Source organism: Rhagoletis zephyria, unplaced genomic scaffold, assembly GCF_001687245.7.
Source record: "Rhagoletis zephyria isolate East Lansing unplaced genomic scaffold, Rhagoletis_zephyria_1.1 Rzeph_scaffold_00192, whole genome shotgun sequence".
Lineage (NCBI taxonomy): Eukaryota > Metazoa > Arthropoda > Insecta > Diptera > Tephritidae > Rhagoletis > Rhagoletis zephyria.
The window spans coordinates 74218-87924 of record NW_016157276.1 but is presented as its reverse complement, the minus strand read 5'-3'; the positions used below and the strand labels follow the sequence as shown (position 1 = coordinate 87924).

At 35.0% G+C, this 13707-nt stretch overlaps 1 protein-coding gene across 1 annotated transcript in view; it reads left to right on the top strand.

Moving 5' to 3' along the window:
• LOC108358007 (potassium channel subfamily T member 1-like) overlaps positions 1 to 13707 on the top strand; it is a 401062-nt gene that overhangs the window by 316476 nt on the left and 70879 nt on the right. The window contains exons 3-8 of the mRNA XM_017609121.1: positions 3177 to 3276; positions 3530 to 3728; positions 4107 to 4181; positions 6107 to 6190; positions 6291 to 6385; positions 6935 to 7118. Coding sequence (XP_017464610.1) covers positions 3177 to 3276; positions 3530 to 3728; positions 4107 to 4181; positions 6107 to 6190; positions 6291 to 6385; positions 6935 to 7118 — 737 coding nt within the window. The remainder of the gene's footprint in view (positions 1 to 3176; positions 3277 to 3529; positions 3729 to 4106; positions 4182 to 6106; positions 6191 to 6290; positions 6386 to 6934; positions 7119 to 13707) is intronic.

Here is a 13707-nt window from a genome sequence, read left to right as displayed (position 1 = left end):
AAGGGGAACAAATTACACGATTCGCTGGAGGAAAATAAAAGATTTCAGATGAATTTTCTTAAACGTCGCAAATTGAATGACTTTTCTGAATTGTACCAGTTTTTCTCGAACCATAAATACTATTTAATTGGATATTTACGAACTATTACTACTATTCTTGTTTGAGTTCATATTTCATGTTAACAAAAAGTGCGCATTATTTGACTATATTCATTTCGATGACCTTCACGGAAAGCTGGCCAATTTAGGTTAAGTAAACATTTGTGAGTACAAAATTATGTGGCAAAAGCATGAACTGCAAATAAACTGTGTACGCTATTTGGTACAAAGCAAAAAGGGCAAACAAATCAAAGTACATAAATACATTTACGAAAAAAAATAATAGCAGAAGTACAATTTAACAAAAATATATAGCAAACAACCATCGTCGATGTAATGCTTACATAGTGACAATAGATGCCATTTAGCCTGTTTTCCTACAATATATGCTTTTTCTAGACAATGTTCGTATACATATGAACGTACTGCATTTATTTAGATAAATAAGCAATTACTAATACATATGTATTTATAATAGTTATGTAAGCACTTGTATTATTTATGTACGTACATGTGTACTCTCCTAATTGCACGTATTCAGCCTTCGGCCGCAAGCAAATTCAATATTGACCTCTAATACAACATACTTGTACAATGGCCATCAGCCGCATGTTGTCATCTTATGGATATGCTAGTGTCTCCCCTATGCTATTGTGCAGCAGCTACATACATACATATGTACTTGCTTCTTTGCTCCGACTTCGCTTAATCTATCTACAAAATTGTCTTATTCGCTATTATTTCCCATCATGACCTGCGGCATTTCGTGTCACTCTAAATGATTTGCTTCCCCCATGAACAATTTTGTTTTTGGTCGACTAGATGATGAGTCGATAATGAGCTGTTAATGACTTGAAAATGAGTTGATAAATATTTCTAATGCATTTATTGTCGTAATACGAGTAGAGTACTTAATGCTGGAAGCGCTCAATATTTGTGTGCTAAGTAAAGTCGGCAGCAGGCATCCGGAGAGAAGAGGATGATTTACGGTATCATGAAATTAGTATCGAAAAAAAGCGATTTCAAAGTTGGAACTCAAAATATCAGTTAAAAATTCTGCATGACTTTTAGAGCAAAAAATATTTAACTCAATTCGAAATATGTGTTAAGAGGGATGGTAACGAAAGCCTTCCAGGACTGAAGGAAAAGTGAAGGGTTTGAAAATTTCTTTTAAAAAATGCTTTAAATTATTTAGTATACACTTACAGGGCAACACTGTGGCAACTATCTTTCAACTCGCCACAGTTTTTCGCGAGACAATCGTCAATAATGGAAACTATCTTGAGAGAGCTCTCCTATCTGCTAACGGGGAGGACTTAGCGCTATTTTGTTTGTCTTTTAGCAACAAATTTTTTAAGTTTAATTAACCTTTCCCCTTTATGTGAGGTCGGTTAAAAATTAAGTTTCAAGAAATCAAAAAAATATTGGTTTTTCTATTTAAATAACTTAGAGTGCCAGTTATCGTCAAAATTCGACAGTGTTTGTAGTTTTTTAAGATCCTTCGAGAAGTTTTCTAACTGTCGTTTAACTTATTTTTAAGGTATAAAATTACTTACCGGAAAATATCCTGCTTTAGCACTAAAACGCTACTACAATTTTTTATTTATTTGAATGTATTTGGTGGACTTTGGCAGGACTTGGAATTTACCCAACTGTCGATTAATTTCGATAATTTGATACATATCGATAAATCAATGAATTTCAAAAGCTCTAACTCAACAAAATTCGATAACTCCACTAATTTTGAAGAAATTGTGATAACAGTGCCTTTCTAGGAATCGATACAAATCGATATATGTATCTCGATAACTCGGTCAACTTTGGATACGGTATATTACGGTATAGATATCAAATGGAAGGTCTTTCAGAAAGATATTTAAGAACACTTTCATCAAAAAATATTTCAACAAGAAACAAGGTGAAAAGGAGGATATATATTATTTTGGGAATTTGTTTTAGTTCGACAAATTCGTTATATCGCCTCAACTATTTGACGCAGATGTACAATATTTGGTACATACAACCCTTGAATGAGGATATGTATTATTTTTGGAAATAAGGCTCTCCAGCTATTTGGTGCCGATTAATGATATTTAGCAATTAATGATATTTTAGAAAGCTGGGCAGTGCTACGCCTCATGCGACAAACCTGTTGCCGTTTTCTTTAAAAACATCTGAGCCAATTTAAGCGAAACTTTAAATTATTTTAGCGAAATACACAAAGACGGTTGTTGTATACTTTACTCCAGTGTTTGGACCGGCGGCCTATTACCTGGATTAACCCATAGCATACTTTTTCCCGGTAGATAGATTAGGGACCCATCTATTCGAAAAAATCTCATTCATGGTCCGATTTGTTTGAAATTTGCTGCGTATTGCCCTGATTAACCTATAGGATACTTTTTTGCGGTAAGTGAGGCAAGAACTGATCTATTCGCGAAAATCGCACTTATAGTCCGACGCGATAGGTGGTACCCAAGGCGAGCTATTTCTATTTAAACTTCATGCAATACTTCTCCCTCTATATCTATGTATATACTAGCAAATATCCGACTTGTTTCGCTGCGCCTTTTTGGTGTTGGTACTCCCTCTCCACACATCCAAAACTCTTAGTTAATAGATTAAAGCGCAGCGAAGAACGCAGGATATTTGCTAGTACTCTTATTAAGCTTCATTCTGTCTAAAATTAAATACTTTTACCGTAAATTTGAATTAAGGTCTCTAGGATGCTTTAAAGTTACGCGAATTTTTTCTCAACTTGCATTAAAATAGAATTTGAATTAGCGCTCTCCTACTGGGTTATTTCTTTGTTAACGCGGTGAAGTTTCGTATATACATACATACATATATGTATATGAACATATTTATATATGTAATCGCTCTTTTGTATTTACCATTAGCTTGTTGACACTATCCAAATCACATTTGGAAGACAATTGCCATAGCATCCTGTGACAAATAATTGTAATTTATTTGTTCCTCCTGCTAATAAAAGAACATTTAGCGATAATTACCATATTTCTTACTTCTGCTACAATCAATTTTACTTTGTCTTTCCTTTCCTTTTTCACTTACAGGCCTACGAATACGAGTTGCCGACTTGTTTTTTAAGTTACTAGCATGTGTTCTGTATATACTACGTGTGATAACGGATACGAATCCAACATTTGCAACATGGTAAGTAAAATAATTGATATTTTGATAGAAAAATAAAATGCAATTAAAGCAGATAAAAGAAAACTAATAAACCGCAAACTGCTACTAAAGAGAGAAAAATTTTAAAACTTAAATTGAATGAAAAACTACTAGAGAAGTAAACTAAACTACTAGAGAACTAAAATAAAAGTACAATGCAATTGTGCAAAACCTGAAATTTATTTTCATTTGAATAAATATATTTTTCATTTACTATATTTTCTTCTTCTTCTAGTTATGGCTGCTCAGTGAGCAATAAAACGGAATTTCTCGTTTCGGCTCAACTAACCGAAGAGGAATTCCAGGAGAATCCTATTATCAATTGGGAGGCTATATTATGGGTGAATCGGCCCACAGTGCTGTGGGCAGCGCAATTAATTTTAGCATTAGTATCACTAACGGAGGCAGTACTACTAACATATCTAGGCTATAAGGTGAGTAAAGGTGGAAGTCAATGAAATAAATCAAACAGTAAAAAGCAAGAAAAAGATTTGGCCTTGGGTTGGCGGTTCTACTGAAACGATTTTGAAACCAAAAACACTATATGAAAGGTCTTTCCTGTAGCTGGCAAGAGTTTTTATGGTTTCAAAAATTATTGAAAATACGACCACAATGGTGATGTCAAAATTTCCGTATTTTCTTGTAGTTTTTGTTGAAAGCTCTTCAATGCTAGCGTGCAGAGCTTTTTTAAGCCTTTCATACAATTTATAGGTCAAAGCTCTCTCAGCCCTTTACCGTTTTAAAAACTTATATTGCAACCCTATTTTTATACGTTCTATATAAATTTCTAATATTTCTTTTTTTATTCGCAGGGAAATATCTGGCAACAGATTCTTTCGTTTCATTTCATTCTAGAATTAATTACGACAATACCATTTGCACTAACGGTAAGTAGATACATATGTATATAAAAAGTTAACTCTTATAAAGCTACTCGAATCAAAATATTTGTATAAATTTATTTATTTTTTGAATGACATTAATAATAAGCTTTTCATTGTTTTCTGATATCTACACATAATTTAAGTTAAGGTAGATTAAACTATAAATAATAATAACATACAATAAATTTGTGTGAGCATGTTGCCATAAGCTCTACGCATAGTTCTTCAGACTAGACAAATTTCAGGTTTTATATTACACCTTTGCTCCTTTTTATTGCTGGTAGTAAAATCAGCTACATGTCTATATTTTGTGCACCCCTTTTATATTTCTATGTTTCTTTTAGCCTTGTTTATCAAGCCTTCTTTACATCCATTGTTTTTTGCGGTATTATATATTTTGTACGCTTCTTTTCTTAACGGAGTTCTTTCAACTACCGTTATTAAATGTCTAAACTCTGCGTTTTTCTGCTCTTGGTCGAAGTAGTTTACTATTCCTCCTAGCTTCATTGGTGCCTTTTCTGTGTTGGCTGTTGAGATATTCCAGTATCTTCTGTTCTTTGTTTCGCGCCACAAGACTTATGATATCAGCATTATATCTCGCGTAGGATCCTACTCCTTGTCTGCTCGTCTGCTTGTCTCTCCTCGTTTCTTTCGAAGACGCTGGAGAGGCTAATCGATCTGCCCTTAGGAAGCGCCTTTACTTCGATCAGCATGCCTACTGCTAGGGCAGGTCTGTTGAAACAGCCCTACACACAGTTGTTGAGAGCATCGGGTAGACCTTTTTGCAGAAGGGATCCGCAGTTGGTACCTTCCTTGATATCGATGGGGCTTTTAATAGTATTTTGCCTGACGCTATAGTTAACTCTCTAAATAACTAAGAGATCGGCGCCGAGCTTGTCAGATTTTATTACCGTTTGCTCTGCAACAGAGCTATCGCAGCAGAATAGGGCAGCGCTTTAGTCTGCATATGTGTGAGTAGTAGTGCCCCACAAGGGGATGTTCTTTCATCGCTGCTTTGGGTCGTTGTCGTCAAAGACCTTTTGGTGCTGATTATGCTGATGATTTAGCGGACAGACCACTGCACGCCGGTTTTGGGTCCGAATTTCTGTTTTACCACAAACATTCCAGCGAGAAAGGACTGAGCAGAATGCAGTATCTGGAATCGGGGATCCTGTAAACTTATTTAAAGATGGATCGAAGCTTAGTGGGAATGTAGGTGGAGATTTCTTTTGAGCATAACTCCCCAGAAGCCTGAAATTTGGGCAATCGGATCACTGCAGCGACTTCCGGGCAGAGGAGGCCGCAATAAAAGAGGCTTCAGATTGGTTTCTCCGTACCTTTAAAGGTGGTGAATATTTATTCCGACAGCCAAGCAGCCACCAAGGCTCTTGGCTGCTTAACGGTGCGTTCGAGATCAACGCAGGATTGTTTGACTTCCTTATCAAACGCATCAGGTTACTTCGCTATTAAGTTTATTTAGGTTCAAGGTTCCAGCGAAATCGCTGGAAAATTCATGTCCGTTGAGTTGTCAAGGCATGGAACCCTTGGGGAAGTACTTCCGGATAGAGTAAGTCTGCGTGCTTCCCTGACCTTTTGTCTACCTGTGGACAAATTGACATTTTGGTCAGCTCAGTGAGCTCTGGACGTCGTTTTTTTTTGCGTCATTCAAAACTTGAAATTTCCCCTAGAGTTTTACGTCTCTCATCGGACTAGTTTGTTTATCCTAGGTAGAGCGATCATTAAAAAGATCGAAGGATTCATTCTTGTCACGTGATATGCTTGCTTTGGGCTTATTATTATTATTTTTTTTTGCGTATTGTGATTTTTAATTATTGATAGGGTTTTTACACGCACATATGTAATTTTCGCAAATTTTGTTTAGATGAATATATGTCTTTCAAGTCTCATTTTCGTTATATCCTTCGCAGATACTATGGTCGCCTTTACGAAATCTATTTATACCCATATTCCTCAATTGCTGGCTGGCGAAGCGATCGTTGGAGAATATGTTCGTAAGTATCAAAAATTTGTAAGCTAACAACTGTACTATATATCAGTCAAATTACCGTTCATAATGTAATATAAATTTCTAAATTTCTCTAACTATTATAGAACGATTTGCATCGTGCCATGCAAAAGTCACAATCAGCGCTCTCCCAACAACTCACCATACTCTCCGCCACACTGTTGTGCCTGGTGTTCACAAGGTGAGTATTAGTAAATAGTAAATAAACAGCAAATCTGGTGTCAGTCGACAAGTCAAAATGACAAGCGATTTTCTGGCATATTTACCATTCCAGCTTTCTAATTACTGCTTGTGACTTGCAGATGACTTGAAAAACAATAGGCGAATTCGCGCTTTGTGGCATTATAGCTTAAATGTTGCTACGTAGCAAACTAGCACGCATTTTGTTGATTTTCCAAAAGCATATCGTGAAATCCCCCTTTTGTACTTTCTCCAATAATACGCATATATGCCAATACTACTTAGCAATCTCATCACGCAGCGGCACTTACATTTGAAAAATCTAATTTTAGTTACTAAGAGCTACTTTATGACTTTTTGCCACTTCTATGTCATATGCGCAATTACAGTTGCTGCTTAAGTCAACTGCTTTTGCATATTTATTCTCCTGTTTTTGACCCACTCGACCTCTCCTTATCATTAACAACACTCATTGATACTAGTCCTTTTTTGTACTAATTTCTTCTGCTCTTTCTACATATCTCATCCTTCTACATTTCTACATTTACAGCGTCTGTGGCATACAGCATTTTCAACGCGCCGGTCATCGTCATTTGAATTTGTTTCAGAGCACGTATTATGTGGTTGTGACATTCTCAACAGTCGGTTATGGCGATTTCGTGCCCGATATATGGCCTTCACAACTTTATATGGTGATTATGATTTGCGTAGCACTTATAGTGCTGCCAACGCAGGTGAGTAAAGATGACAATATGTAGTATGCATTGTACATATGTACATAAATGTAAGCTATGCGTAACCATTTACACACAAATACATGACGCCGATGAGTTTAATAATACACTAACTGCCAATAACTAAATGTAGAATCACAGCCCCATGCCCATGTACCAATACTTAGTAGGTATACACTTAAATGCTTGAGCATCAATTTGGGTCAAATTCTTTTTATGCTCCTGAATACTTCTTAGTACTTCATCAATGCGATGCGGGCATTTCTACGTCAAGATAATAGTCCTTTTATGCATTCATTGATATTTGCATTGAATGGCTCTGACAGTGGCGGTTGGCGATAATACGTAAGTGCTCTTAATTAAATATAGAACCGATGCTAAATAACTTACATATGTATGTATGTACTTATATGTATGTATATCTGTGCATCTACGTATGTATGTATTTGTATATTTATATTAGTGTGTTTGTAGTATTGTGTTTGGCTTTAAAATTATTTTAAACGCCAAAGCATATTACCTGAACGCTATTGCTCGACTAGTAAGGCACTAATTTGCTTCGGCATTTTAATTATTTCTGTGAAAATCGTGCGCAATGCACTTATTGACGTTTAAGAATTACCGTTAATGTTTTTCAAACAAAAAAAATTAATTATCTAATGGATTCTGTTGTCACAAGCATTTTTATTAGAGACATAACTATTATAGGAGAAAATAATAAAATCAATAATCATTATATCAAAATAAATATTTTTCGATTCATCTATAATTATTATTAATAATAATAATAACAGATTGTCGCTTACACATATGTTAGTGTTTGGCCGAGCATCTCCTCTGACTTGTGGCGTGCGCCACACTAAGCGGAGGGATCTACCGTTTTCCGCCGACTCCGAACGGCGATTGTATTTTCAAGAGAAGCTGTTTTTCATGGCAGAAATACACTCGGAGGTTTGCCATTGCCTGCCGAGGGACGACCGCTGTTAAGAAAAAACCGTTTTCTATATTTTTTGCGATGCTGCTTTGACCAGTGCTTGAACCCAGGTGCTGATGAGTGAAAGCGTGCACTGCTTACCACTACACCACAGCGGCGGATAATTATTATTAGAGGACTTATATTATAAAAGTCCTTTCATAATAATTATCAGAGAGATAAATATTTTTAAGTCTTCAAAGACTTTTATTTTAAGACTTAAAGTCTTTTCATAATAATTATGAGCGCGAAACAATTTTTTAACTCTTAAAAGACGGGACTTGTTCAGGGACCAGCTCGGAGCTAGGTGGGGCCAGCTCGACACTAGTTGCGGAGTAGTTTAGTAGTAGCAGGGCAGTCTCCAGCACATTCCCATCACCAAAAGAAAGATGAAGCTGGAGACGGCTCAAAACACTGCACTTCGGACAACGACTGGATGTCTTCTGATCTCGCCAGAACACCACCTGCAGGACGAGGCGAAAATGCTCCCCATAAAGGAGCACAACACAATGCTCTGCAAGCAATTGCTAGTAGGGAGCCACAGGCGTGGACAGAACACACACTTCTTGGGGCTACCGTTAGTTGAGTTTTACGACAACGACTGAGATATTAACCGATCTGGGCGCACGATTGAGAGAATACAAAGGTTGTGCCGATCTCGGACCGCTATTCCTCTCTTAACGAATTTGACAGAATCGTTGTTTGCATGACGTCACACTGGTGCGACTTGTTTACGTTTTTCTTGCAACATTTTTTCTTCTTCTTCCATTCTTGCTCACGTTTTGGCATTTCTCTCTCGCAATTGCACCAGTGTGACGTCACACAAAAGTTATTCTCAAAAATCCTCTCTGATCGGCGCAATCTTGTATTCTATCATTCTTGATCTGGGCGGGGTTGTTGTAGGCGCTACAACGACAACAAAAGCAACAACCAAAAGAAAGAGAAGAGGTGAGAGAAAGCAACCTTCTCGAACACTGCTGTGAACTTCGTAGCACTTGAACGACTGTCCTTTGTGAAGTACCTAGCTACGAGGTAGGCTTGCCCAAAGGCACGAACATTATCGTAAGCCTTTTCGAATAGACAAACAAAAAACGCAGATCAGCTATGATATCGGTGCACTGTGCAATGATTATTCTCACTGTGTTTATTTGGTATGTGGAAAACGCAGTTACCACGTCAGTTATCATAATCGCCCAGCTCATCGTTTCCCACGATTTCGATAATAATGCCATCAGTCCACTCATCTAAAAAGAGGGCGCTATCCCAAGCGGCGAATTTTTGGAGAAACTTTTCAAACCCCGCTGGTATTCCATCCGAGCCTGCTGCTTTATTGTTTGGGAACGATTTCATGGCAATAGTCAGTTCGAAAGCTGTGGGCGCATCTGGTTTTATACCGGCGTTGGTTTTTCAAACGAGTCAATTCTTTGGCAAATGTGGTTCAGAACTGACGCACAGCAGATGTTTTGGGGGAAGTAACCCACACTATTTCCCCACAGTGTCAGGGTGCAATGTCGCTTACCGTTGTGAGCAGTGTGTGCCCGCACTACCTCCGTAAGTACTTCGAGAAGGCGGACGGTACGGTTTTATAGGAATATAAGTAAGTACTTACCAATTAGAAAAAAATGTATTGATCCAACAACGAGGAAAATAACTAAATGAAGCGGGTTGGATTTACCGTATTGAACTCGGTGTTAGCCTTCTTTATTTATAATAAAGTTCTTAATCTAATTCTTGGCTAATATAAAAGTTTTTTGAACTTATAATTTAAAGCTACGTACTAATGCCGAATTTCCACTTGGCCTTAAAATGACAAAAAATGTACGCCATTTCAAAAATGTCATGTGGAAACAGATAACTATTTTTATAAATATAATGACACGGTTTTATTTTTTTTAATGCCCAACATTTTCATAAAAAAATTTGCCATTTAATACCTAGTGAAAACTCAGAATAAGTTTCAATAATTATGCATAAATTCTTTACAATATTTGCGCAATTAACTTCTGTCTTAGTCCAACAATTTTTTTTATATCTATTTAATGTTATTTTCTTTTTTAATTTGCTTACATCAATTCACTTTTAATTTAAGCCGAATTTCCACCAGGCATCGCAATGACAAAAAATTAACATATGCCATTTAAAATATGTCATGTAGAAACAGACATAATGACTAGTTTTATTAACGAAAGGTGCGAGTATTTTTAATACTCAACATTCTCATTAAAAATTTTGTCATTTCATGCCTAGTGGAAATTCAGCATTAGAGTTTTGCATATACATTTTTTATATTTTCCAACATTTTTTTCTTTTTTGATAATTACACATAATTATATTTAAATAATATACTGCAAAGGCGTGGCAAGGCAGCAAATATGATGGCTGCTTCCTGTCATGTTGATTATTATCGTAGCGAATGACGAGGATATGGCTCGAATTTGATCTAATTCAATAACTTTATGGTCGATGGTCTTCAGCACTGGATTGTTTTGGGAATACTTCCTTCGTTTCGCCTTTTAAATAATTGTAGTGCAAAAATCTACTGAAGCCCACAAAATCTCACCAGCAACATATACTTCCGTGGAATTGTTCTTCGCTCATAATGGTCCCTTGATCCAAATAAAACGTGTTTCTTTCTGGTGGCTTTTGCAAACTTTTAAAGAACCACATTATTCTGCACTTTAAAGGTTAAGCCACCATCTCTTGCTTTTTATTTGTCGATTTGGGCCAAAACAAAAAATAAAAGACTTCATGAGTTGTTCATTCCGAGTATGGAATGGTGCGTCTTTGCATTCTTTCGTTGCCCATCCATGGGTTCCAGGACGATGGACCTTTTCACTGAAGCGTCATAATGAATGCATTCAACATGTGCAATCATTGTAATTTTCTAGGCTTTATTATGTTCATATCATTTAAAAGCTCGCACAATTCGTCGTATCGTCTTCTTCGGTACCCGTTGCCTTCGAGAACAGGGTCATGGCTCTTACGTAGAAAACTTCTGTCGAAAGCCCCAGAGCCTTGTCATCTTTGTTCAACATCGCCCATCTTTGTGTACTGTATTGTATAGAAGTACGGACATGATGAGTGTTTTATGGAGTGTAACTTTTCTTCGCCGAGAGAGGGTTCTGTTTTGAAATGACTACCGAACCTAAAGTAGCACTAGATTGCAGGAGCGATTCTTTGCTTGTTCTCCAGGCTGACATTGCTGGTGGTGTTTATGCTGGGTCCAAGGTAGACAAAAAGTCCTTCACTACTTCAAAGCTTGAAATGCCAACACTGGCATGTGTTTCAAAATGCGAAGTAATTTATTGCATTACCAGAAGCTAGTTATTTTTTTCATCATTAGCCAAATAAGACCAAATTCTTTTGCTGCTTTTTCTGAAGAGGTGAATATCATTTGTATACGCCGGTATCTTTCCACGTCGTTCTCGTTGAAAACAAGCTGACTTCGGTTAATCACTGGCCGCTGGGCGCCTTCACTATTGTCCACGATTCCGTTAAATTCAGAGCTGTAAACACAGACGATGATGTTCATTGATAACCGCGTTAGCCTTACCATGCCATCATCTTCAAGAACTTATCCTGACTTAACCCTTGTTAGATATACTTTTATTTTCAAAATACATTTCTTTTAACCCTTTAAGGGCAATAAAACTGTACTTAAAAAAATTAAGATACTTATAAATTGCGAACTGTGATTCACCGTGTGCTTAATAAACAAAATCTGCCGAAAAAAAACAAATTTCCATGTGAACAAGAATATTTTTACATAAAAATATTTCACTCATATATTTCTTTACGGAACTTTAGTAAATTTTTTTATCTTAAATATTATGAAAATATCTACATAAAAAAAAATTAGGCGATTATGACATTCTTTACTACAAAAATAAAATTTGTTTCACATTTTTTAATTTTCAATAAAAAGTTATTTTAATAAATTTTTTTTTCTTTCAAACTCATTATCTTCCAAATAGTACTTTTACTATTGGAATTAAATTTGAACAAAATTATTATTTTATCGGAAAATTTCCTCAAAAAATATTTTTTAATTTTTTCTAATTCTTGGTAGGTTTTTTTAAAACTTAATCTAAATTATTATTTTAACAAAACAAAAGTAGTAAATATTCATTCAAAAAATATTTATTACCTAAAAAATAATTTTTTCAGTTTTTTCCAATGCTTAGTAAGTAAAATTTTAGATAAATAATTTTTTCTAAACAAAATACTTTTTTCTCAAATATTGGAAAATAAAAATTTTTCTAGAACTAAACTTCAAAAAAAATATAAACTGCCGGTTTCACCAGCAATTTAATTATAAAATTATTTTTTGCGTTTGGTCAGTTTTCGTAGTGAATTCAAATAAAAAAAACATTTCTAAGTAACTTAAATTGCTTTCGTGAAAGTGGCTATTTTATTTACTTTTCCTAAAAAAAAAATATTTTTGCAATAAATGTTTTGTCAAAAAATATTTTTTTTTCAATTTTTGGTAACTTTCTCTAATTTTTGTGGGAATGATAAAACTTTTTTTTCAATTTATAGTAGGTTTGTTATATATATATTTATAAAGAAATTTTTTCCAAAATTGGTCAAAGTATTTTAATTTATGGCATTTCTGTTTTAAAATATTTTTAAGATGTTTCCCTGGTGTTTGCGTGAAAATTTTGGGCAGAATACTGGCATCTTATAATAAAAATAAATCAAGTTTTTGAACAATTTTAGCCTTTAAACGTTTATTCAGGCGAAAAAGTAACGAAAATACTAACTTTTTCATTGTCACTCGAAAAATTCATTATTTTTTTAATAACTTTTAACAACAATTTTCAAATAGAATATTCATGGACAATATATCTGTGAAGTTTTAAGACTGTGCCACCAAATCAAAAAAATGGCAGTATGCAGAATATCTGTCGCAGCTATTTTGTAATAATTGAAATTTTAAGATTTTTTAATTCAAATAATTTAAGACACTTCAAAAGACACTGAAAATGGCACACCGCCGAAACCGGTTTGTATCAAAACCAAATTTGACAAGGGATGACGGAAAATCGTTCCACATTACATCACGCTCCTACCCTGTCGCAAACACCAACAATGAAAATGAGAATACTTCAAAATGTTAAATATAAAGTGTGAAAATTCTCTTCTTGCCAAAGCGAACGAATCTAGTGTAATAAAACTGGTGTGCCACCAAATGAAAAATATAATACATTGAATAACTAAAATTCCAATTTTTGCTATTTCTATTGGCACACCCGAAATTTATTATAAAATTGTTATATACATGTAGAAAGTAATATACATGTGCATAAGGAATACTGTGCAAAAATTTTCCACGCCAATATTTAATTACTTTTAAATAATACGACATTTAAATTACGTGCTACAGCGCGTTTACGTTACATACACAACTACAGTTATATGAGCTTGAGTTGTTATTTTCACTGTTTTTAATATAACTTTTTTAAGTTTTCATTTAAATACAATTTTGCGGAGGAATCTTGTTATTTATGCAAAACTGAACATAATTCATTGTCTAAGATAACTGTGCCACCATTTTCGACCAAAAACACGTGTTTGTCGCAAAATGTTTTATTTCATTTTATTTTCTTCGGTGGG